Source organism: Terrapene carolina, unplaced genomic scaffold (genome assembly GCF_002925995.2).
Source record: "Terrapene carolina triunguis isolate 2854851 unplaced genomic scaffold, T_m_triunguis-2.0 Scaffold22, whole genome shotgun sequence".
Lineage (NCBI taxonomy): Eukaryota > Metazoa > Chordata > Testudines > Emydidae > Terrapene > Terrapene triunguis.
The window spans coordinates 20,133,934-20,158,191 of record NW_020664373.1 but is presented as its reverse complement, the minus strand read 5'-3'; the positions used below and the strand labels follow the sequence as shown (position 1 = coordinate 20,158,191).

The following is a 24,258-nucleotide window of genomic DNA, read 5'->3' as shown; positions in this document are numbered from 1 at the left end:
TTAAAAATGTGGGCATTAGGCTACCTGGTGTTAAACAAATTAAAAAATGGGGGAAATATTCAAACCGTAAAAGTTACAGGGTATAAAATGTCTTTGGGGAAAAAATCTTCTTGTTTGTTTGTTTGTTTTAAACGTACTGCTTATGCTGCTGGTAAGGAAAACACTAATAATAGTAAAGTTGTTCTTCATCAGAAAGACAAAATGATAGCCGTTCTATCTGGATCCTTTATGTTGGCTCCTCATTTAACTTGTTTCACACCATAGCCCTGTAATGAGCTGTGCATAGGGAGCCCGCACAGAGCTCATTGCACATGCACGTTAACCCAGTAAGATCTCAATTGGGAAGTTTTTGGAAATACAGCTAAGAATCCCAATATCACACCTTTATTACTGAAGCACAAGACAGTGAAGGCCCAATTTAAAAATTATTTTTATATATTAATCCCAGCATGGCAATTTCCAAACTCAACATCACTTACCATCACATGCATGGGGGCTGAAAACTTTGAGTATAGACACCATTCTGCTGCTGGGAATTCCATTCATCTCATCTGTTTGTAAACCTTCTTTCCTGCTAAGAGCAAAGAAATGGGAAAACAGTACCACTGATTGTTTATTGCTCTGTAAAGAACATGAGGGATCATGACCATTAGTTTTTCTTTTTCTTTTTGTATACAACTATCAAAACAAAGATTTTCAAAGCTGGTGAAAACAGATGGGGGCTTGGAGAGAATTATACCATCTTATCAGAATTGCTCAAATCTTAGCACATCCTATCCAAAACAGATTCTGACATGCTGGTTGGTTAAAGCAGATTTTTGACAAGAAGGTACAATTAATCACATTCTGTGGGTGGGAAATTGAATAAGATACATCTATTATGTATTTTCACTACTTGTTTAGGTAGTAAAAATTGTGCCTATAGAATTGCTCAGCATAGATGGACATTCAGTACAAAAACAAAATACAAAAGGGGCTTGTAAAGGCTGGAGTGCAACTTGCTGTTCTGGTAAGGGGGAGTAAAGTGTTTATTATGGTGATACCATTATTTTACACTTCATGCAGCTTTTTCCATGATGTCCAGTTTGACTCATTTCTTCTCAATGTGTACTGCTTGCTTATAGTGTCATTCCCTGGTTAGCATAATAAGGTTAATAGAAAAAGATTACATGCGTTTCTCCCATGACTTACCCATACTGCACTGATGATAGAATTCTAGTCTGAGTGTCTTTCTTGCAAAGATCAGTCCAAGGAATTAATGTTGTGGTCTGGCCTAAAAAAGAGTAGTTGAATGCAGAGGTTTTTTTTTTTGGCCTATTGTCTATTAATATGTCTATTGTCGAATTACCAGGCTTTCACTTCTCGGTTTTTCTCAGGGTAGTTTTTAGAGCAGGGGTCAGCAACCTTTCAGAAGTGCTGTGCCGAGTCTTCATTTATTCACTCTAATTTAAGATTTCGTGTGCCAGTAACACATTTGAACGTTTTTAGAAGGTCTCTTTCTATAAGTCTATAATATATAACTAAACTATTGTTGTATATAAAATAAGGTTTTTAAAATGTTTAAGAAGCTTCATTTAAAATTTAATTAAAATGCAGAGCCCCCTGGACCGGTGGCCAACACCCAGGCAGTGTGAATGCCACTGAAAATCAGCTCGTGTGCCGCCTTCGGCATGTGTGCCATAGGTTGCCTACCCCTGTTTTAGAGATTCGAAAAGTGCTGGCAAGAGGTGGTCTTAATTCCTACCATTTTCACCCATGTGCACTGTGCTGATCGCTGTCTACTGACTGGTTGTTTGCTTTGTCTTGTTCCTTCCTTTTATCCCTCCAATATAAGACTTGCTCTTCCTGTTCCTCTCCATCCTTCATTTTCCCTTTATATTCATCTCCCTCTTGCAACCTTTTCCTTGGCCTTCATTTGCCAATGGGGCTTCAGCCCTGCACTTAGGGATGTGTTTAAGGCTTTTGCTGAATCAGGGCCTTCGATGCAGCCTTGTAGAACCTTTGGAATGTGTGCATGCTGCTGTGCTCAATAGCATTTCTCTTATGAATAAGATTTCCAGTGGCGCAAATGTGTCCCCTCAGTAATTGGCAGAAGGGATACAATCCATCAAAAAAAATAAGTATCTAATTCATTTATAACTTTTTTTAGTGCTTTCTAATGAGCATTTGAACCAGCTTCTATATGCACAGAATGGTGCCATTTCTTTGTCTATTCATTCTTGCATAGCTGTGTCCTTCACTCTCCCATCCCAATGACTTTTCAAGCAGGACCATTGGTAGGTCCTGCTTTGCCCTTTTTACACACACAGGTTTTCCAATTGGTTTCAATCAGTCTCTCATTAGTTGAAAACCATTCAAACTGGGGCTCAGAACTTTTCTAAAGGGGAACTGCAGCTTCAAAAAGGTGGAATGTTTAAAATGAGAGCAGCAGAAAGTTCACCAAGTAAGATTATGGGGCGATTCTATAGGCCCAAAACCTGTCTTGAAAGGCTATTAGCTGTCCTGAGCCCTTGGGGGGTTGTGTACATTATAGAATTCAAACTGTGAATAACATCCATCCTGTAAAGGCTCATTTGCACAGTCTCAAGTGTGATCTGTATGGCACAGAGTTCCAATCATAACAAGAAAAATTGTTCTGAAGTGTACAGCCCTGGTTGTAAATTGTGTACTTATGCAAGGCACCACATTCACGATACAATATATGGAAGAAGAGTAATGACTGAAATTGAAACAAACTGTTTTTCCAGTAAAAGCTGAAGTCTTAGAAATAAAACAAGTGTGCATTACATTTCACCAAGACACTGTTTTATAGCTCTTGTTCTTATTAGAGCCTGGGGTAAAATGATGTACTTCACGGTGGCAGAAAATACAGAACAGGGTTTAGAACATCCTGCTCTGTATTTTACTTCCAAAATGATGGGGTGATACATGGTTTTTCATGAAGAAGCATTTTATTTAAACTATACCATTTCAAGTAGACTCATTAAAATGTTTTTAATGCCATGCATCAGTGTCATGCATTTCATTGCTTGTCTTTTCCTAGACCTCTAAAGAGCCTGAGAAATAAACTGTAAAATGACATATTTTTGGGCTGCCTGCTTTACCCTTCTTTCTAGCTGTTGCCATCTGTGCTAGCCGTTCGTATTCCCTCTTAACATCCCATAGTTCTTCTTTCAGTCTGTGGTTTTCCTCATTTAGTTGGTGACAGAGTTCTCTCAACCTCCTGGACTCGCGTCTTAGTTGAAAAATCTCCTCATGCAGGTCCTGCTCATAAGTTGCTAGTGGAGCGTGCCTCTTGCTCACCGTGTTCATCTTTAAAATAAAAATGGCATGGCATTATTTCATTGCCTATAGCATTTAGATAATGCTTGAGGGTAGCTGTGGTGAGACTTTACGTTTTGGAGAGAGAAACTGTGTGTGTGTGTGTGTGTATAGATATGAGAGAGATTATAATAAAGTATAGACATAAGAGAATGGAAGCTAACTTCTTAAATGTGCTTTTGAAGTCAAATACATCTTCTCTGAGCTCTTGTAATGCTCATTTAAATACAGATCTGAGTTAAAATAATTCATAGAATTGCTTTGAATTCTACCTGCATGCTTTCCACAGCAAGAATAATTGCTTGGGAAGCTGCAGTAGTATAGGAAAGCCTACAAGATGAAAAAAACCAGGAGAAATATAATAATAACAATGATGCTAATAGAGTAATAGCAGGGCACTATGCAAAATATGGTTAAACCATTTAAGCGCAGGCTGGCTGTGACTCTAATAATCCATCAGCCAAGGAGAGAAATGTACATGTGTTCATGAGCCATACAAATCACCAAGTGTATCATGGAATCCCCACACTGCGTTGCCTACCTTTAAAACTGAAAGCAACTTTTATTATAGCCATAAAAGCAGTGTGTGGAGATGTTTCCCAGTAGCTTTCAGTGCTGTTCTTTAAAACTGGAATTGAAATATAACCATATTGCCCTCGATTGCTCATAAATACTACGAAAAACAAGTTTGTTTTATTAAAGTAGCTACTTTGTCAATATTGGGACATTACTTTCAGTTCGGGGCCTAATCCCACAACCCTTATGCACAGGGACAAACCCATGCGATGAAGGAATTGACTTCAATTGGACTGATCTCAGGAGTAAAGACTTGACGGATCAGGGCCTAATTACTGTACACTTCTGTTATCAATGAGATGGAGCTGATGTCCTGTTGTAAGGACTCGAGGTACTGTATAAAAAACAGCAAGTTGGAAAAAACACAGTGCAAAGCCAGCATGGTGGGAGTGGGAGGAAAGAGAATACACAGGCCTGAGTCTGTTTGATAAACCAGATATTCTCCTTGGTTCATTTTACTACTATACAAGACAACTGTATACATTCATTTTGTTGCTTTTTTTGGCTAACCAAATGGAGACTTCTGTGCAATTTAATGCATAAAATGTAAATGACTCTTGTGAGAAGGGACAGTCCTGTGAGACTGAGTCCCCTTACAGCTCTGCTCATTTTTCCCCCCTTTTCCCCTTTCCAGAAGGTCACATATTGGGACGGCTGTGGGGCTGGATGTGGCTTTCTCCTGAGTTTGCCAGTAACATGCTGTCTATCAGCCAGAAGGGAAAGCTGGAGAAACTCTAGGCATCCAAATTCAAATTCCCCTCGGCTTTATGTTCCCACTGTACAGTGCAAGTTCTCCGTACACAACTTTGCATCACACTTCTTTCCCCGTAATACACCATATTCTGAGTAAGTAGCCAGCAGCGAGGCCGGGGGGGGCCAAACCGCAGCTCATGAGGTTGAAGTGCAGCTTGCAGAGCCCCCCATACCTGCCCATTCTCCACATACCAAACGGGGGTGGGAGCAGCTTGGGATTTCTGCCCTGCAGCAGGGTGATGGGGCTAAGAGCTTCTGCCAGAGATTACTGGTGCCTGCTGAGGGGGGAGGCACAATTTAAAAGTTTGCCCCCCCTGACAGCTTGAGTCATGCCCCCCAAGCACACCCCTCTCTACACTCAGTGGCCCCTCCCTGCAGCTCCCAGGTGTTTGCTGCTGCCTCTCCCCACAGCTGCAGCTCCCAGCATGCTGGCTCCAGCAGCTACGATGCACGGAGGGGGCCTGGCAGCAGCATGTGACCAAGTGGTGCCAGTAAACTCTGCAAAGATGGGGTGGTACATGACTCTATGTGGTCGTCTCCTCCCCCCCATGTCACCTCTGGCTTCTGCCCAGCAGGGTGGGGAGTCTTGGGGCTTCAATAGGAGCAGGGCTAAAGCCCTGACCCCCTGAAGGTGTTACCTGTGGGGCAGAAGACCCCCATCCCCACAGGGCAGGCGCCCCAAGACCCCCCTTCCCACAGGGCAGGCGTGTCCCGGCTCTCAAACTTCTGAAGTTTGTTGTACGCGGCTCGGAGCTACCCCTGAGCTAGGCTTTCTCGGGCCTGGGAGATTCCTTACCATTTCCTTGAGAAGATGATTTTCTTCTTTGGATTCTTTTATCTTCTGCAGATATTCAGATTTTAATTGAGCCATTTCATTTTTCAGTTGTGAAATCTCTTCGTCTGCATTTGCCAGCTCCAGAACAGCAGCCTCATTGGCCTCCAGAAGATCACCGACCTGATTCTTAAGACTCGCTGTAAAACAAAGGTATCGGAATGTGTGACTTGGATATGTCAAAAGGGAAGCATACCTCTTATTCCTTCTTTGACAAGGCACTCCTAAGGAGAAAGAGCTGAGGCCTAGTGCTCTGAGCATCCAATTAGGAATTCAGAACTCCTAAGTCTTAATGGCTCTGACACCAAACCCATCTGTGGCCTGGGGCAACTCTTTAAATGGGGGTGGGGAGGGTGGGTAATAAAATGTAGCTGCATCTCTGGCAAAGGGATTAGAGGTTAGTGGGACTCATACTGTATGTTGGGCCCCCAAAGTGGGTCATGACCTCATTTTAATGGGGTCACCAGGGCTGGCATTAGACTTGCTCAGGCCCAGGGCTGAAGCCAAAGCCAAAAGACTTCAGCCCTGGGCGGTGGGGTTCAGGTTACAGCCCCCTGCATCTGGGGCTTCAGCCACCCTCTCCCTTCACCCCTCCCCCCCACACACACACACCTGGGGCGGTGGGGCTTGGGTTCAGGCTCCTCATCTCAGGGTCATGTAGTAATTTTTGTGATCAGAAGGGGGTTGTGGTGCAATGAAGTTTGAGAATCGCTTAATGTTTAGCCAGTGCTGAATATTATGCTTAATAAATACTGAACCACCATAAATAGTGTCTTTCCAATGCAATATAGATGGAATGAAAGACAACATGAAGCTGAATACAGAGAAGTTTTTTTGAGGCTGATCCTGCATACACTTATGTAGGTGCTTAACTTCTGGCACATGAGCAGTCCCCTTGAGGTCAATGGAACTATTAATGTGCCTAGAGTTTAGTAAGTATGTGTTTAGGGGATCGGGGTCTTAGTTAGTAAGAAGTTCTATTGATTAAAATTTGCCCATTCCCAGGTGGAAATGCTACCCGAGCAGCCACTATTTTTGCTCATGTGATTCCTTATTTGTGTATTAGAGGAGAGAAATAAGAGAAAGCTCAAGGAAAAAAAATCCATTACGTTTCTAAATAGTCTTTTTTCCTTTGTACTGTACAGTTATTTTACAAATATTGGATTAGCTAGTTGTGTTAGTGGAGGGCAAAGTTGAGTACCAGGAATAAATGCTCAATGTGATTTAGCTAAGAGTTTTGATGTGTGGCTCCCTTTAATGTTAGTAAGAGTTACAACTAAATTCCATCACTCAAGTTACTACACTCATAGCATTTAATGTGGCAATATAAAGCAAAATACATGGTTTAGTGAATAGGGCACTAGACTGGGATGCAGAAGACCTGGGTTTACATACAAGTCACAGGCTCCTTGTATGACTTTGCATAATCAGTTAATCTGCACTGTAAACTGGGGGAAATGTTTTGTTACATCATGAAGAGAGTTGTGAGGGGAAATGCCATGATGATTGTGTGGTACGATGATGGTGAGGTCTGAGTAAATTCTCAGATAGTACCTGGATAATATAACTACATGTATTTTCTGTAATTGTGAGCCTAGACCAGTGGTCCTCAAACTCTTCAGTGACATTTCATACCCATATGTCATTTAGCAAATTCTGCCTGAGCTCCTTGTTTTAAGCTACAGTAGAACCTCAGAGTTATGAACACCTTGGGAATGGAGGTTGTTCGTAACTCTGAAATGTTCGTAACTCTGAATAAAATGTTATGGTTCTTTCAAAAGTTTGCAACTGAACATTGACTTAATACAGCTTTGAAACTTTACAATGCAGAATAAAAATGCTGCTGTCCCTTTATTTTTTAGTAGTTTACATTTAACACATTACTCTACTGTATTTTTTTTTCTTTTTTTTTTTTTTTTGTCTCTGCTGCTGCCTGATTGCGTACTTCTGGTTTCAAATGAGGTGTGTGGTTAACTGGTCAGTTCGTAACTCTGGTGTTTGTAACTCTGAGGTTCTACTGTAGTTTCTAATTGCTGGGTGAAAGATGTCCTGCCAAAAAGAATGTGCTAATTTGTGAATGTGTTCAACAAAGAAAAGGAACAATAGACCCAGATAAATGACATTGCTTCATACCGATTTGCTGCTGTAGTATTAAAGCTGAGCTGCGGTCCAAGTTGAGGTGACTGGGGGTTGCCATCTTTTCCTTAAAACTCCTTGCCTCCTGATAATGAAATCCATTTGTTTAGCATTTATTACCAAGGAAATGTTAACAGCTTTCCAGAGTTTTCTTCCCTTTATTACTTGGTTTAGTTTTCTTTTCATTCTTCTATTATGCATACGTTTACTCTTCACCCCATGTGTCTCCCTATTGTTCTCCTTCATTCTTATGCTCCTTAGTAAATAAAAATGTGAAGCTGCTCTGAGTTTCAGTATTGCAGAGCATCTTCTGTTCTGACCATGAATCTGCAGCAGCTCAACAGTTCAAAACTATTTTTATCTCCTTTCCTGGCATTGCCATCTGTCTAGTGAAGATTATCTGTTTCTAAAGCATTTCATTCCTGTGTCCCAGATTTGCTACGGCCCCTTTTAAAGAAATTCCTCGCTGGTGTTAGCTGCATGGCTGTACGTTCTGATCCTGAGTACCACCAATTTACACCAGTGTTTCGGCTGAAGTTGGTTATTTGTTCACATAAGCAAAACAGAGAGGCAAGGAAACGGGATGAAAAAAACGCTTTTGTAATTGCTGCTGCTTTAAATGTTACTTCACAATATACTGCAGCTAAATGATTAATTTTGATTTTATTCGAGGACTGATCCTTATATCACCTTAACTGAATGTACTTCAAATAACATTTTTTCACTTTGCCTGCTTGATGTTATGCACAGCATTACTGTTAGAGTGCATTAAATAGTCATTAAGGGGGGTTATGTCCATTGTTTTTCCAGGTATCACTCAATCAAAAATTTTTATCAATGGGTAATATACACCGAGGACAAATTCTCATTTTCAACAGCAAGTGGACCAAAATAAACATGTCTCCTAAACTCTGTAGCATGTATGTCTGTGATCACATTAATGTATAATGGCATGTCTACTTTAGAAAGAGGGAGGGAGGAGGGGTATCAGAGGAGTGGGCATTGTGTGTGCCAATAAGTTGCAACAGTGTGTGCATTGATCAGGTGATGGCACAGTTCCAAGTATACTGCAAGACAGGAGACCACAAACGGATGGCCTTCAACTGCCCAAAAAGTGCACTTTGGCCCTGATTGCATCATAGTAGACAATGGGAGTCTTCCCAGTGACTTCAATGGGAGTAGAAAGAAGCCACTATTGGTCACTAATTTGCCCACTGGTATCCTTGCTGAAAGACCTTTCTTTGTGAGGTGGAGCATGTGTGCAATGAAGACCTTCCCGCTAAAACACAGTTCATGATGAAAGAATGGTTTTCTCTATTTTGAATCTATTTATTGTTAACTTAGTTTTTTATAACAGTTGTCTGATTTTTTTTCTTCTGAAGTTCTCTGGACTCTTTGGGTCCCTCTTTTCTGCTGTTACCCAGCAGCAGTTTCTGATTCAAATGCCTCCTTCAGCTCACCACATCATTTCTCAAAAAGGACTTTGGGGATATTGAAGAATTCCTAATTTTGTGATTTTTCTTTTTTTATGACAGAGTTGACCATGACCAGTGGGCCACAACCTGCTGGCAACCAGGCATCTGAACTCCAGGAGCAGGGAGCAATTAACACTGCCCTCCAATCCAGGCCTTTCTTCACCCCCATCCAGATGCTGCTTTGCTCCTCAGCCCCCTCAACTGTCTGTTCTGAGCACAGACGGGGAAGAGGATAAGGGGAGAATTTTTTTTTTTAAGCTTATTAAGCGTAATGGCTGTAGGGCTTTTTAAAATGTCTTTGTGGTGGTGAGATCTCAGTGGGGTACAACTCGGAACTGGTGTAATAAGGTTCTGACCACATCCAAAGGGCCCAACCAGACAATTAGAATGTGACTTTGGACAATCAGTCTCCCCAGTCAGAGCGAGTGAGTAATGACTTGGGGGTTTAATGTTGTGTCTGTGGATCAACATTCCATGCTCAAGTTGCATTTATTTGCAGTGACTGAATGAATCAGGTAACAGAGCTCCAAAGGCCCATTCTAGTAACTTTTGCATGCCGATCTTTCATCTGCATGTGCAATTGTTAAACTTGTGTATGAAATTACACACCCTGCTTGTTAGGGAAAAAGAAATCTAATCAAATTTGACCACTGAACGCGTAGCATTCAGCAGAAAGCTATCAAACTGAAGTATATGCAATGCAACAGTACCAAATCTAAAATTAACTGCCCTGCTAATGAGACAAAAACCCATACACACATAGGCACATTCTTGATTTTTGCAACCCTTTGTTTATTCATGTGACTATTCTGGGGATAGCAAAGTGGAGAGAAAGGACTAGTATCAACAAATTAAACTCCAATTATATTATTATTGTTTTTTGGATATCTTCAAAAGAGGAACAAAGGAACAAATCTGGACTCATCAGTTTATAAAGATTTGTTCCCAACTCTTACAATTTCTAAGGATTAGGTTCTGCCCAGACATATTAAATATAGTTGAACTGTACTGGTCACAAAAGACAGAGTCAAAGGATTATGTGGATAACAAAGAACTGCATGTGCAATATCAATACATTTATTTCATATCTTTCACATGAAAGGGATCCTGACCACAGATAATTATCTGCATGTATTCAGAGGTTTCACTTCCATACAATATTGGCAGGTGACTGTAATTTCACAGACATTTAGCAGCAGGAATGTAAACTTTAAAGTGCAGCAAGATCAGGACACTGCATCAACTAGTATTACTGATATCAAACTAAAGAAATATATCCTCTGTTCTAGCTGTCTCTCATTTTTTAAAGTGCTGTTTATTTAAATATACATATATGACCCATCCTATATTTTCTTCTTTGACAGGGTTACTGTGCTAGTAGATAGGAGGGGTGGGGTGGAAGCAGTAGAGGTGATATATCTTGATTTTTATTAAGACATTTTAACACAGTTCCACATGACATTCTCATAAGCAAACTAGGAAAATTCAGTCTAGATTATATTACTATAAGGCTGGATGCACAACTAGTTCAAAGACCATACTCAAAGTTATCAATGGTTCACTCTCAAACTGGAAGGGTGTATGTAGTGGGGTCTCATTGGGGTCAGGCCTGGGCCTGGTATTATTCAATATTTTCATTAATGACTTGGAAAATGCAGTGGAAAGTATGCTTATAAAATTTGCTGATGACCCCAAAATGGGAGGAATTCAAGCACTTTGGAGGATAAGATTAGAATTCAAAACGACTTTGACAAATTAGAGAATTGGTATGAAATCAACTAGATGAAATTCAATAAAGTGCAATGTACATCATTTAGGAAGGAAAAAATCAAATGTACAGCTACAAAATGGAGAATAACTGGCTAGGTGGTAGTACTGCTGAAAAAGATCTGGAGGTAATAGTGGATCACAAATTGAACAAGAGTCCACAATGTGATGTAGCTGCAAAAAAAGGCTGATATCATTCTGAGCTGTACTAACAGGATAGTCCTATGTAAGACACAGGAGGTAACTGCCTGCTCTACTCAGCACTGGTGAGGCCTCTGTTGGAGTGTGCAGTTCCGAGTGCCACACTTTAGGAAAGATGTTGACAAATAGAGAGTTTAGAGGAGAGCAACAAAATGAAAACAGTTTTAGAAAACAATGAGGAAAGCTTTAAAAAAAAAAGGCATGTTTAGTCTTGAGAAAAGAAGACTGAGGGGGATCTGATAACAGTCTTCAAATATGTTAAGGACTGGTATAAAAAGGACTGTGATCAATTGTTCTCCATGTCCACTGAAGGTAGGAAAAGAAATAATAGGCTTAATCTGTAGCAAGGGAAATTTAGGTTAGACTTTCGGGAAAACTTTCTAACTACAAGGGTAGTTAGCTCTGGAATAGGCTTCCAAGGAGGGGTTGTGAAAACCCCATAACTGGAGGTTTATAAGAACAGGTTGGCGGTGGTCTAGGTTTAGTTTCTACTGCTTCAGCACAGGGCGCTGGACTCAATGACTTCTTGAGGTCCCTTCTAGCCCTACATTCTTCCTATTCTGTGATTCTAAAACAAACCTTGCATGAACACATCGTTCTCTTTTCAGGACTTCACAGCTATTTTTACCAGAATGAGGCATCACACACTTGAGAGACAGAAAAGTCACAGTAAAAAATGAGCAAAATCCTTTTTTACCTCCCTTTTGAACCTTTCATTTTCTGCAGAAAGTAGGCACCATTCCTCCAACTGCTGCTGGTTCTCAATCTGCACTTTCTTCGTGAGCTGATTAATTTCCTCTGCTCTCTCAACCAGGGATTGCAGCAGATGCACGGATATATCCTGAGATTCTTCTGTCTCTGTTGCCTAGTATTTAAAGTATAACAAAGGGTATTCTAGTTATTAACAGTCTGCTGCTGGCAGCAAAGTGAGAGCTCTAAAGCAGCTGAGACCACAGATACAATGAATGAGTTCATACATTAAATTATGTATTAAAAATATACCATGTAGCTGAAATAGAAGAACCCTTTACCATTCGCCCCAGTTAAATATGATATTTTAAATGTCAGGCAAACAATTCTTAGCTTGTTACTTCTATAATATATATATCATAATTAGTGGTGGGTTGTGTATTTGAATGAACACCTAAACAAGAAGTTTATAGTTTCAGAATGTTTATATTCCTATGATACGGCTTACATTTTTCTTTTTAAGTCACCTACATTTGTATAGGGTAAACTTTTAAAGTTGAATAAACAGTTACACAAGCAGAGAGCCATTAAAATTAGATCTCATCAAAGACTAAATATAAATACAACATAAAAGAATCAATAGATAGAAGTGGGATCTTGGAGCAACACAGTGCATTCAAGATGAGAAAAGAAACTGGTCAAATGAAATTTCTGCAGTGGTTTAACAGTTTTGTTGAACCAAAAATGTCCCTGAAGGTAATGACTGTTAAGCAGATCAAATTATAAATGTATTTTTCTGGCAGATAATCAGTATTCAGGGTGTTTAAATACTGTTTGCTGCAAAACATCTTCTAGGCATCAGCATATAATCACACAAACATCATACCATGTCAGACTCTAAATAGCAACTGGAATGATTTATCTGGTTTTTACACACACACGGCTTATTTTAGACAAGCTGCCATCAAGACGGCCTCTTTCTTTTATTGTTTTGTGCACAAAGGCTGTATTTCAGGTTTTTTGTTTTAAATCCCTGTCCAAACTTAACAGCTGTTTCTTTCATTTTACCTTCATTGTCCTAGTTAGTCACTCTGTGCTCATGCATCCCAAATTCAGCATCCCCAAAGCTCCTTGTGTGAGGGCATTACCTTCCATTTACATCCATGTCACCCTTTGTGTTAGGCTTTAAACAACACAAAGCACAAGAGATGAGGCTTCAGCCAGCAAGACTGCTGGAGCAGCTGCAGTAGTGGCCTGCCATTCAAAATGTCAGTCAATACCAAGGGGATCAAAGGGTCTGAATAGTCGCTTCGTAGCAAAATCTGATCAGCTCAGTACATCACTTCAATGTACAGAGAAGGGGCAGGACTCATTAAACTGAGAAAGCCACTTTTAATTTTGGCTGGCTCCAACATTTATAATCATAACTTGTGTACTATCCAGCTATTTAAAAGGGCACTGTACAGGGTGATTGTCAGCCTACGAGAAAGGAGAATTTCTGCTCACGCTATTTGGGATGATACCAAATCCAGCCTATTGTGAAAGGTTCGGAATTATACTATCGTCTGCAACAGCAACATTGGGTGCCTGGCAGATTCACTCTATTAATAAATATACAATATGTCTCTTGATTGTGTGTGTTCTTCACTGGTTTTCTTTTGAGTTAATAGTACACAGGCAATTACTGCCATTACTCTCAATTAGGGCTGTCGATTAGTCGCAGTTAACTCACGTGATTAATTTAAAAAAATTAATCGTGATTAAAAAAATTAATTGTGATTAATCACAGTTTTAATCACATTGTTAAACAATAGAATAGCAATTGAAATTTATTACATATTTTTGGATTTTTTTCTACATTTTCAAACATTGATTTCAATTACAACACAATATAAAGTGTACACTGCTCACTTTATATTTTTTATTACAAATATTTGCACTGTAAAAATAACAGTATTTTTCAATTCACCTTATGCAAGTACTGTAGTACAATCTCTTTATTGTGAAAGTACAAATTATAAATGTAGATTTTTTTGTTACATAACTGCACTCAAAAACAAAACAATGCAAAAATTTAGAGCCTACAAGTCCACTCAGTCCTACTTCTCGTTCAGCCACTCGCTAAGACAAGCTTGTTTATATTTACGGGAGATACTGCTGCCTGCTTCTTACTTATAATGTCACAACAAAGTGAAAACATGCATTCGCATGGGACTTTTGTAGCCAGAATAGAAAGGTATTTACGTGCCAGATATGCTAAACATTCATATGCCCCTTCATGCTTCAGCCACCTTTCCAGAAGACGAGTTTCTATGCTGATGATGCTTGTTTAAAAAAAAAAAAAAAGAAAAGGGGGGGGTGTTAATTAAATTTGTGACTGAACTCCTTGGGGGAGAATTGTATGTCTCCTGCTCTGTTTTACCCTCATTCTGCATATATTTCATGTTACAGTAGTCTTGGATGATGACTCAGCACATGTTGCTCATTTAAAGAACACACTTGTTGCAGATTTGACAAAATGCAAAGAAGGTACCAATGTGAGATTTCTAAAGATAGTTACAGCACTCAACCCAAGGTTTAAGAATCTGAAGTGCTGTCCAAAATCTGAGAGGGATGAGATGTGGAGCATGCTTTTTCAGAATTTTTAAAAAGCAATACTGATGTGGAAACTACAGAACACAAAACAACAAAAAAGAAAACGAACCTTCTGCTGTTGGTATCCGACTCATGATGAAAATGAACATGCGTTGGTCTGCACTGCTTTGGAATGTTACCGAGCAGAACCCGTCATCAGCATGGACGTATGTCCTCTGGAATGGTGGTTGAAGCATGAAGGGATATATACTAAAGATTCATATCTGGCATGTAAATAACTTGCGACGCCAGCAACAACAGTGCCATGAGAACACCTGTTCTCACTTTCAGGTGACACTGTGAACAATAAGCGGGCAGCATTAGCTCCTGCAAATGTAAAACAAACTTGTTTGTCTGAGCAATTGGCTGAACAAGAAATAGGACTGAGTGGACATGTAGGCTCTAAAGATTTACATTGTTTTATTTTTGAATGCAGTTATTTTTTGTACATAATTCTACATTTGTAAATTCAACTTTCATGATAGAGATTGCACTACAGTACTCGTATTAGGTGAATTGAAAAATACTTTTTTTTTTACAGTGCAAATATTTGTAATAAAAATAAATGTAGTGAGACCTGTACACTTTGTATTGTGTTGTAATTGAAATCAATATATTTGAAAATGTATAAAACATCCAAAATATTTAAATGTATTCTATTGTTGTTTAACAGTGCAATTAATCGCGATTAATTTTTTTAATCACTTGACAGCCCTACTTTCAATAAATCTTTATTAGTAACTTGAAATTTAGGGGCCTGATTCTCACTTACACTTAGGCTTGAAGTAGCCTTGAATGTAAATAAAGCACATCTGAAGACTCCTTTCCACTGCCAGACTAATGTAAAGGAATCTTAGTGTAAACGAGAAAACCAGGCCCTGCATTTCTTTTCCTATGTTGCCTCTTTTTGTTTAGTAAATGATCTTTCTTATGGCAGAGTGGAGCTGAAGGTAACTCTTTTTGTTCCTTTGTTCATGTACTAATAACTATAATGAAGCTGGCTGTCAAGGGTATTGTACCCCTTGACAACAGTATTGTTTTAAAATCTACCAGTTACCACCTGCTAACGTGAGCATCGCTAAAAATAGTCAAGTAATAAATAGATTGACATTGCTTTGGTATGGTACGATCGGCGTCGGTTTAATTTTCTCCCTGAGCCCAGCTGTGCACAGACAGTGGATGATGAGGCAGGCAGTAGGACTTGGCAAATTAGAAGCCCTGATTCCTACTTCGATCTCTGAACAAGAAGACATGCTGCAGTGCTCCTTAACCCCAAGTGCAGCCCTGAACTGCTTCTGTAAAGTAGCTTCTCCTTCCTTATGCCCATCAACACACACACACAATAAACCCGGTCCACACATAGCCCTTAAGAATAGCTGCACTTTTTACCCCGTGTAGCAGCTATTAACTTCAAAGAAGATTCCGCAGCCTTACCTGACCCCAGCAATACGGATGAGCGGCTACTGTAAAACTGCTTCCCCCTCCCCGTTCCCCCTCGTTCTAAGTGTGTCGAGTGTTGCTCCCACATCTATCCTTGGCTTTTCCTGCACACTCCCTACCTCCAGCCTCCTTCGCTTCTGGTGTGGGAGACAGCAGGGCTCTCTCTAAAGGCTCATTCTTTCTTTCAAGCCCTCCTGCTGTGTCCTTTAGAAATGGAGAGGAACAGAAGCTGTTTTTTCCCTTCCCTTTTGTTTTTAATGAGTGGATTTTCTCAATTTAAGAGGATACATGTATGGATTAAAAAAAAAAACAGAAATAAGAAAAAAAATGTTTTAGCTAGTTAGGCAGAGGCAGCAGGGAGAGCTGACAACAAGATTTATATATGGTTTCCTTAGTTTAAAATGTTTATGTGAATTTAGGGCTGACAAATGGCAGTGCTGGAGTCTCAAGTTCTTTGTCTATTCCCACGAGAGGGAACAGCACAGTATGCAACTGTCCCCATGAATTTATTTGCTCCAGGCAGTTTGGGTGAAATCATCTTTCACTGTACCACTAGGTACAAGAGGTTAGTTCAATTCTTGGCTCTTAGCTGTGACAGCCAACCAATGCCAGTTGTTAGTGGCTTCTTGAGCTCCCCTGTGTACAAAGAGTGGGGACCACAGAGGCCACCGAATAGCCAAGTGATAAAACATTCAATCATTGGGTGGGATTTTCAAGTGTCACCAAAGGAGTTAGGGGCCCAACTCCCTACACTGAAACCCAGTAGGAGCTCTTCACTTAACTCCTTGAGATGATTTTGGAAATTCCATCCACTAGCAACGTGATGTGAATTTTAACGGGGGGGTGGGGGGGAGCATTCTATTCCATTTCCAGTCCCCCAGACCATGAAAGCCTGAGTTTGTTTAATATGTTCCTGTATTCAATAGAAAATGCACTGCTGCTTAGCACTCTCACGTACGTATGCTTTTTACCTTATGAGTGTTAGAAACCCTGTCTGCGGATGTTGTTGTGCCACTGCCATATGCGCTCTGCGACAATGCTGCAATCATCTTAATCCCATGGATTAAGCCAGGACTTTCCTGATTCATTCCCGCAAAGGGTCCATTAGCGGAGCATTGTGATGCTGTTGTTTCTGTCTCTGACAACATCAGCGTTTCATGTGAATCAAGCAAATTCTGCGGATTAGCCAAGATGACTGCTTGTCCATCTGGCATCCCAGCTTCTGGAAGCCCCTCTGACCTTGGGCAGGGTGCAAGCAAACAAAGTGCAGTATCTGGAGAATGTTCTAAGTAGGCAGCTTCACCATGACTTGCTGGTCCAGTGTGTATCTGGGGGTAAATGTCTCTGGAAGCCATGCTGTGAGTAGCACCTGGACTATTATTATTACTGATCGCCTGAACAGGTATTTTGAAAGCAACTTCATCACCTATTATATCATCCACAATGTCTTGAGTAGTATCTGCTGTTGGTTTATGTCTTCCATATGTGCCTTCTTGAGCTATGCTTGAGGAATGTGCCAAAGCACTCTGTGATTGCTTAGATCTCAATGTCTTCCTTTCAAGTGGGTCGAAAGGCTCAGAAGAAGCAAGAGACACTACACTGTCAACTGACCCTCCTAGTCTATATTTGGAATATTTTAAGGATTCATCCTCATCCTCCTTACTGAGCAAAGTCTGCGAACTCCAGCTAGTTATCTGCCCCAGTGGCTCCCTCAGTCTTGGCTCCCTGGCTCCAGCAGTCATGCCAGATTGCTCTTTTTCTTTCAGAGCAGTATCATCTTCCTGGGCATCTCTGTTCCAGTCTGGAGAAGCCATCAGGTTGTCATCCTGAAGCTGAGCTCCTTCAGCATTCCTTGAGGTCCCATCCGATGCTGTGTTGGGCATTATGCTATTCATACTTGTTTAATTCCACGAGGTTTATTATGAACTTGCGATATCAAGGTAGCCAATCAGCAAAAGCTTTCTGGTCAGAATCCTGACAAAAACAAATATGACTGTGTTAAAGTCCTGGAATGTGCCATGGTGCATCTCAGCCATGTCTTATTTTCAATATACAAGTATAATACAAATGTGGGGAAAGGCAATGGATGTAGCAGCTAGCGAAAGAGACAGGGAGTCAGAATTCTTAGATTTGGTTCCTGCTCTTCCCACTGACCTCTTATTTGACCTTCAACAAGTCTCATAAGACTTTCTGTGCTCCAGTTCACTTATGTGTTAAATGGATGTAGTCTGTAGATATGGGAAATCCCCCACTATTGTATGAGAGGAGACAACTCAGTTGCCATTGGTGAATTTAGCCCTTGACTTGTCTTGAGGTGAAAATCAAGATTTACCAATCCAAAGTGAAGCATAAATTGGTGTTTACTTTGAGGGATGACAAATCTTGAGATTCATCTAAAAGAATAAAAATATTTTCCTTTGAAATCAACACAGATGTAGGGCTGCATTCTGTAAAGTGTTGAGCTTCTTGGAGATGCTGAGAATGGGGATGAGGGTGATCATTCTCTCTCAGAATCAGGTTCTCACAGTCTTATCACACAACTCTTTTCAGCAGCCATGAGCCAGGATATGAAAATATTTACTTCCCTCACAGATAATGTGTTATCGTTATAGGTATTTTTATGGCCTTCATCACTATAGTATCTGAGCATCTCACAACATTAACAAATATATCCACACAACATTCTTGAGAGGGAGGGAAGGATTATTATTTTACAGAGGGGAAACTGAGGCATGGAAAGATTAAGTGGCTTGACAAGGATGTATGTGGCAGGCTTGAGAACCAAATCCAGGTGGTTCATCATAAATATTAAGGACCAGATTCTGATAGCAGTGCTCACCCTGAGAACAGCTTACTTCATCAGTATAGTCCCATTGATTTCAATGAGAATACTCAGAGTAAGGTACTATTCATCAGTAGCAAGGGTGTCAGAATCTGGCCCTAAATAACTACAGCTTGTAACAGACACACTCTTTGTGATATGACCCCCTGATACACGATTCTCCAGAGGGAAATAATCACAGACCACAGACATTATTAACATAGCCAGAACGACTTCTGGAAAATTGCTACTGAGGATGAACAAGCTGAAAACTTCTGATGTAAGTAGATCTGATATATTTATGAAATAGTGCCGTCTAATGGATTTATAAAGAAAGCAATCATCAAAATCCTTCAGTAAAATACTTTGCATACAAATATTTGAACTTTTAACATTCGGTTTTAATAAGTTCTGTACTAAAAAACAAACAAAACACCATTCTGCTCCTGAGATATTGTGGGCTATACCACAGTCTTGCAATCCAAGAATGAGGAGGCTCTAGAAAAACCACGTGATAGGCAGGCATGGTGCTGCCCACAGAGCAAGGAGAGCACAGCCACTGCACAAGCTCATTAAGTGCTGATATTTGGGCCCCAGTTCAACAAGATACTTAGCGTGTGTGTGTATTCCCTTTTACTTCAATGGGACTAGTTGGATGTTTAAAGATAACCTCTTGCTCACATGCCTTCCTGAATCAGGACCTTGGAAACCTATCACCTAGCAACAATAGAATTTAAATTAAGCCTTTGTGATTCACATAGAGTACAAGTACAACTGTTTTATTATATGTCTCAAAGAAAACTGTTTTCTATTCCTTTTTATCTCTGAGTCCAAGCCTGGAAGGTGCTGAGACCCCTCAACTTCAATAATTTCTATGGGTGTTGAGGGGCATTAGCACTTAGTAAGATTGGGCCCTTGATAGTAAGACACTAGTTCTCAAACTTTTGTACTGGTGACCCCTTTCAAATAGCAAGCATCTGAGTGTGAACCCCCCTTATAGATTAAAACACTTTTTTATATATTTAACACCATTATAAATGCTGGATGCAAAGCGGGGCTTGGGGTGGAGGCTGACAGCTCACAACCCCCATGTAATAACCTCGCGACCCCCTGAGAGGTCCCAACCCCCAGTTTGAGAACCCCTGAAATAAGAGAATCCATTGAAGGAAGCAAAACTGTGCAGCCACTGCACTCGTTAACGGGGTAGTTCAATTGCTGTTCAGCTTGTTCTTTATTTTCTATCTTCTCCATAAACTGGTGGTATCTGAACACCTATTAGCTGTCAGATTAAATGTAACTATTTCAATTTGATAAGTTAGTGCAAATTAACATACCATATGATTATTACAACATTTATTGAGAATTAACTGTTACTGATCTGAGTCTATGGCAATTACTTCTTCATAAACTTTAAGAGCGTATTTTATGTGCATGCAATATCTGTTCAGCCTGGCTTGAATGTGCATTTGGGAATCCTACTGTAAATTAAAGCAATTAACGAGTGTTATATAATGGAGAACGAAGACATATTAGACTGGAACACAGTTTTTTTTGTTTGTTTGTTTGTTTGTTTTGCAAAAAACCTAAATTTTAGTATGGCAATAATCTGTGGGATAAAGTAACTCCAGCATTAGTGCAGCTTCTTAGTGCCAGCACATTCACATTGTGCTAAAACATCTTCAGTAAGCAGTGCAAAGCAAAAAAACAACCAACCTTCAGCCCCAGGTTTATGTGACTCTGATTTAGGGTGACCATACATCCCGTTTTGGCCGGGACAGTCCCTTTTTTTAAGCCGTCCTGGCCGTGCCGACTTTACTGGCAAAAGTGGATTTGTCCCGTTCTTGCCAACTGATCAAGTCAAAGTAGAGTGCAGAGGAGGGCGAGCTAGCGGCCATGCCAGCCCTGCGGAGGGGGAGGGGGGGAGCGAGAGGCAGGGCTCAAGTGAGGTTAGACAAGGCTTGAGTGAGCAGCAATGCTGGCTCCAGCCTTGGGGGGGCGGGGGGATGTCAGGCCTTGGGCGAGTGGCTTGGGCCAGCTCCATGCTGGGGGGAGAAGCCCTCACGCTAGCCCCACGCGGTATCCCATTTTCCCTTTGGGAAATATGGTCACCCTACTCTGATTTTATAACCAGTGGTTAAGCCTTTGAGCTAGGTCTCAGGAGATCTGGTTTTCATTCCCAGATCTTCTACAGACTTCCTGCATCTCCTTCCTCTCCATTTTTTGTGTCTTGTGTATTCAGATTGTAAACTCTTTGGTAAAGGGGCTGTGTAAACGGTTCCTAGCAATAACAACAGTAACCCCATCTTAATAGCAAAACTTTATGCCAAGGAAAGTTGGATATTATTTTATTTAATAAGCATAACAACACTTTATATAGCACAAAATGGGATGCTGTCAAAGCAGTAGTTAAAGTGCCTTTATTCTCCCCTTCTTCAAATCAGAAAATAATTACCCAATTAGGTCTTCCAGTAAGGAATCTCTATTATTTTTTTAAAGTAGATAAAGAGTGGATCCTCAAAGATTCATAAGATATTAATTGTACAATTAAATTCTTCTCTCTGTGGGAGAAAATGATAAGCTCATGCAATGTAGTAAACAGTTCTCTGATTGGGGAAAAAAAGGGAACGGCAAATGACATGCTTTTCAAAACAAAAAGTGGATAAATAATAACCCAAAACCTGATTCAATAAGAGAAATTAAAGAACAGGAAGACTAAAAGATATTGTAGCTGAATTTGAAATGTACTGTAAAACTCTTTATTCCTATAAGCAGTTAGTTAAAAAACATTAAAGAATTCTTAGACAAGGCGCTCAAGTACCAAGACAATTAGATAATCCTATACCTAGAGAGGAACTTCCAAGTGTAATTCATTTATGTTCTTATAATGAAACTCCTAGATCAGGTGGTTTTTCTATTGTGTTTTTTTAAAAAGTAATAATTTTTTGGTACCTGTTTTCATCTGAATGTTTAATGATGGTTTACATTGAGGTTGGCTCCCCAACACTTCAGGATATTCTACCCTATTGCTAATATAGGAAAAATTCTAAGGATAGAGAAAACTGTGGTTTGTAGTGGTCCTATTTCTCTCCTGACAGATAGTGCAGAGCCTAGAAATAATGACTAGCCTAAATCAGAGATTCATACAACACATTTTTGGATATGTAGATCATTTTCATTTTGGACGCTGTAAATACTATTGAGCTAAGTAGCTATCTTTGCAGAAGTTTTCTCCTTATTAAAGTTAATTTGTTGGCAATATGGCCAAGATTTTCAAGAATGACAGGTGTCTTTGGTTGTCAATTTTTGGGTACCCAACTTCTGAGGTCCCTTGACAGGGTCTGATTTTCAGAAAGTATTATGATTTTACTTTCTGAACATCACTGGTCACTTTTGAAAATACTGGTCAACGTTTACTGTGTTCAGAAACACACTTAATGATTGCCATTATATTTATCTCTTATATTATTTGTCTATGATGGCATGTATGGCTGTGTGTTTATTTCAAGCTAACTTCTTGTGTTTGCTGAATGACTGAAAATGATGTAGCTATACTACCATTCTGTGACCTTTATAAAAACAAACCAATAAAATAAAACTAATATTTTCCCAGTGGTGGATTTAGAGTTAGTGGGGCCCTGTGCTCAGCTTCACTTTTGGGGCCCCTCCTTGGGACCCAGCCAAAAAAAAGAACATTCTCTCTTCTCTCCCCTCCCGCCCCTGTTTTTCATTCTTTTTTTTCTTCATCCTCCTTCTATAAGTAATAGGAAGTAAATGAAACTAAAGTGCGGTACCTTGATTGTTTTTTGTAGTCTAACTTGTTTTTCCACAGACCACTTGAAAATCGCTGAGGGTCTCGGCGGACCACTTAATGATCTTTCCAAATATTGTTTGTACAGTTAGCTAACTACTGTAAAGCGCTTTGGATAAGAGCACTTTATTAAAAAAATGTTGGGGTGCAGGGTCTGGCCAGGACTTAGGGTGCGGAAGGGGGCTCGGGGTTGGGGAGTGCAGGGTCTGGGAGGAAGTTAGGGTGCAGGAGCAGGCTGGGGGTTGGGGTGCAGGGTCTGTCCAGGAGTTAGGCTGCAGGAGGGGGCTCAGGGCTAGGGCAGGGGTATGGAGCGCTTACCTGGGGCAGCTCCCGTTTGGTGCGAGGGGTGCAGGTGGGGATGTGTGTGTGTGTGTGTGTATGCAGGAGTCAGGGTAGGCAGGGGGTGTGGGGGGTTGCAGGAGTCAGGGAGGGCAGGGGGCTGGGGGCATGTGAGGGGTGCAGGAGTCAGGGAGGGCAGGTGGCTGGTGTGTGTGAGGGGGTGCGGGAGTCATGGCTAGGGGTGTGTAGGGGGGTGCAGAGTCAGGGCTGGGGGTGCAGGGTCTGGCCAGGAGCTAGGGTGAGGGAGGGGGCTCAGGGTTGGGTCAGGGGTTGGGGTGTGGAGCGCTTACCTGGGGCAGTTCCCATTTGGTGCAAGGGGTGCAGGTGGGAATGGAGGGGGTGCAGCAGCTCCTGTTTGGTGCTCAGGGTGGGGGTGGGGATGTGGGGGGGTGAAGAAGTAAGGGCATGGGGTGGGGGGTGCAGGAGTCAGGGAGGCCAGGGGACTGGGTGTGTGTGAGGGAAGTGCAGGAGTCAGGGCTGAGGTCGTGGGGGTGCTCCCAACCCCCTGCCATGAGCAGCTCACGGCAGGGGCTGGGGGGGGGGTATGTGTTGGGGGAGTGTGCAGGCCCCGCCTCTTCTCCGCCCTCCCCCGATTCCACCCCTTTCTCCAAGGCCCCGCCCCTGCCTCTTCTCCGCCTCCTCCCCAGTGTGTACTGTGACCTCGCCCCTCCCCTCCCCCTCTCTCCTGGAGCAACCTGAGCACTAGCAAACAGCTGTTCAGCGGTGGGGTAAGCGCTGGGAGGGAGGGAGGGAGAGGGGTGGTAACATGGCATGCTCTGGGAAGGAGGCAGGGAAGAGGCAGGGCAGGGGGGAGCTTGGCTGCCGGTGGGGGCGGAGCCTGCAGCAGGAGCCCCAGGAGCCAGCAGGACCAAGGGAGGGATAGCTCAGTGGTTTGAGCATTGGCCTGCTAAACCCAGGGTTGTGAGTTCAATCTTTGAGGGGGCCACTTAGGGATCTGGGGCAAAAATCAGTACTTGGTCCTGCTAGTGAAGGCAGGGGGCTGGACTCGATGACCTTTCAGGGTCCCTTCCAGTTATGAGATAGGTATATCTCCATATATTAATTTTATTTAAAGCTTCTGCCCCTGCAACTGCCCGGCCCTAGGGCCCTATCGTTGGGGGGGACCCCGTGCCAGAGCAGCCTGTGTTTCACTGTAAATCTGCACCTGTATTTTCCCATATACTTTTCCATAACTGTCTTTGTGATATGTTATCCAGTTATCTGATATTTTAAAAGTACTTTTAATAGTAAAAGGGGAACAAAGTGGTGGGAAACTACCTATGAGGGACTTGCTTTTGGTCAAGTCTCATACCTCCCAAGATAAAAAGGAATTAATTCACAACTCCCGCATAGCAATTGCCTTACTTCAACTTGAGTGGGAGGGTTTTGTAATACCTAGTAAGGTACATTCATACACTCTTATGGTTTTAGCTTAGTACAACATAGAGCTTTCTTAGCACGTTCT

General features: G+C 41.3%; 1 protein-coding gene across 1 annotated transcript in view; it reads right to left on the bottom strand.

The window, feature by feature from the left end:
- The window catches only part of LOC112107599, a 53,907-nt gene that overhangs the window by 16,554 nt on the left and 13,095 nt on the right, over nucleotides 1–24,258 (bottom strand). Inside the window, exons 2-7 of the mRNA XM_026648219.1 lie at nucleotides 11,759–11,926; nucleotides 7,616–7,703; nucleotides 5,447–5,622; nucleotides 3,105–3,312; nucleotides 1,192–1,273; nucleotides 480–574 (exon numbers count right to left, since the gene is read on the bottom strand). Coding sequence (XP_026504004.1) covers nucleotides 480–574; nucleotides 1,192–1,273; nucleotides 3,105–3,312; nucleotides 5,447–5,622; nucleotides 7,616–7,679 — 625 coding nt within the window. The 5' untranslated portion in view covers nucleotides 7,680–7,703; nucleotides 11,759–11,926. The remainder of the gene's footprint in view (nucleotides 1–479; nucleotides 575–1,191; nucleotides 1,274–3,104; nucleotides 3,313–5,446; nucleotides 5,623–7,615; nucleotides 7,704–11,758; nucleotides 11,927–24,258) is intronic.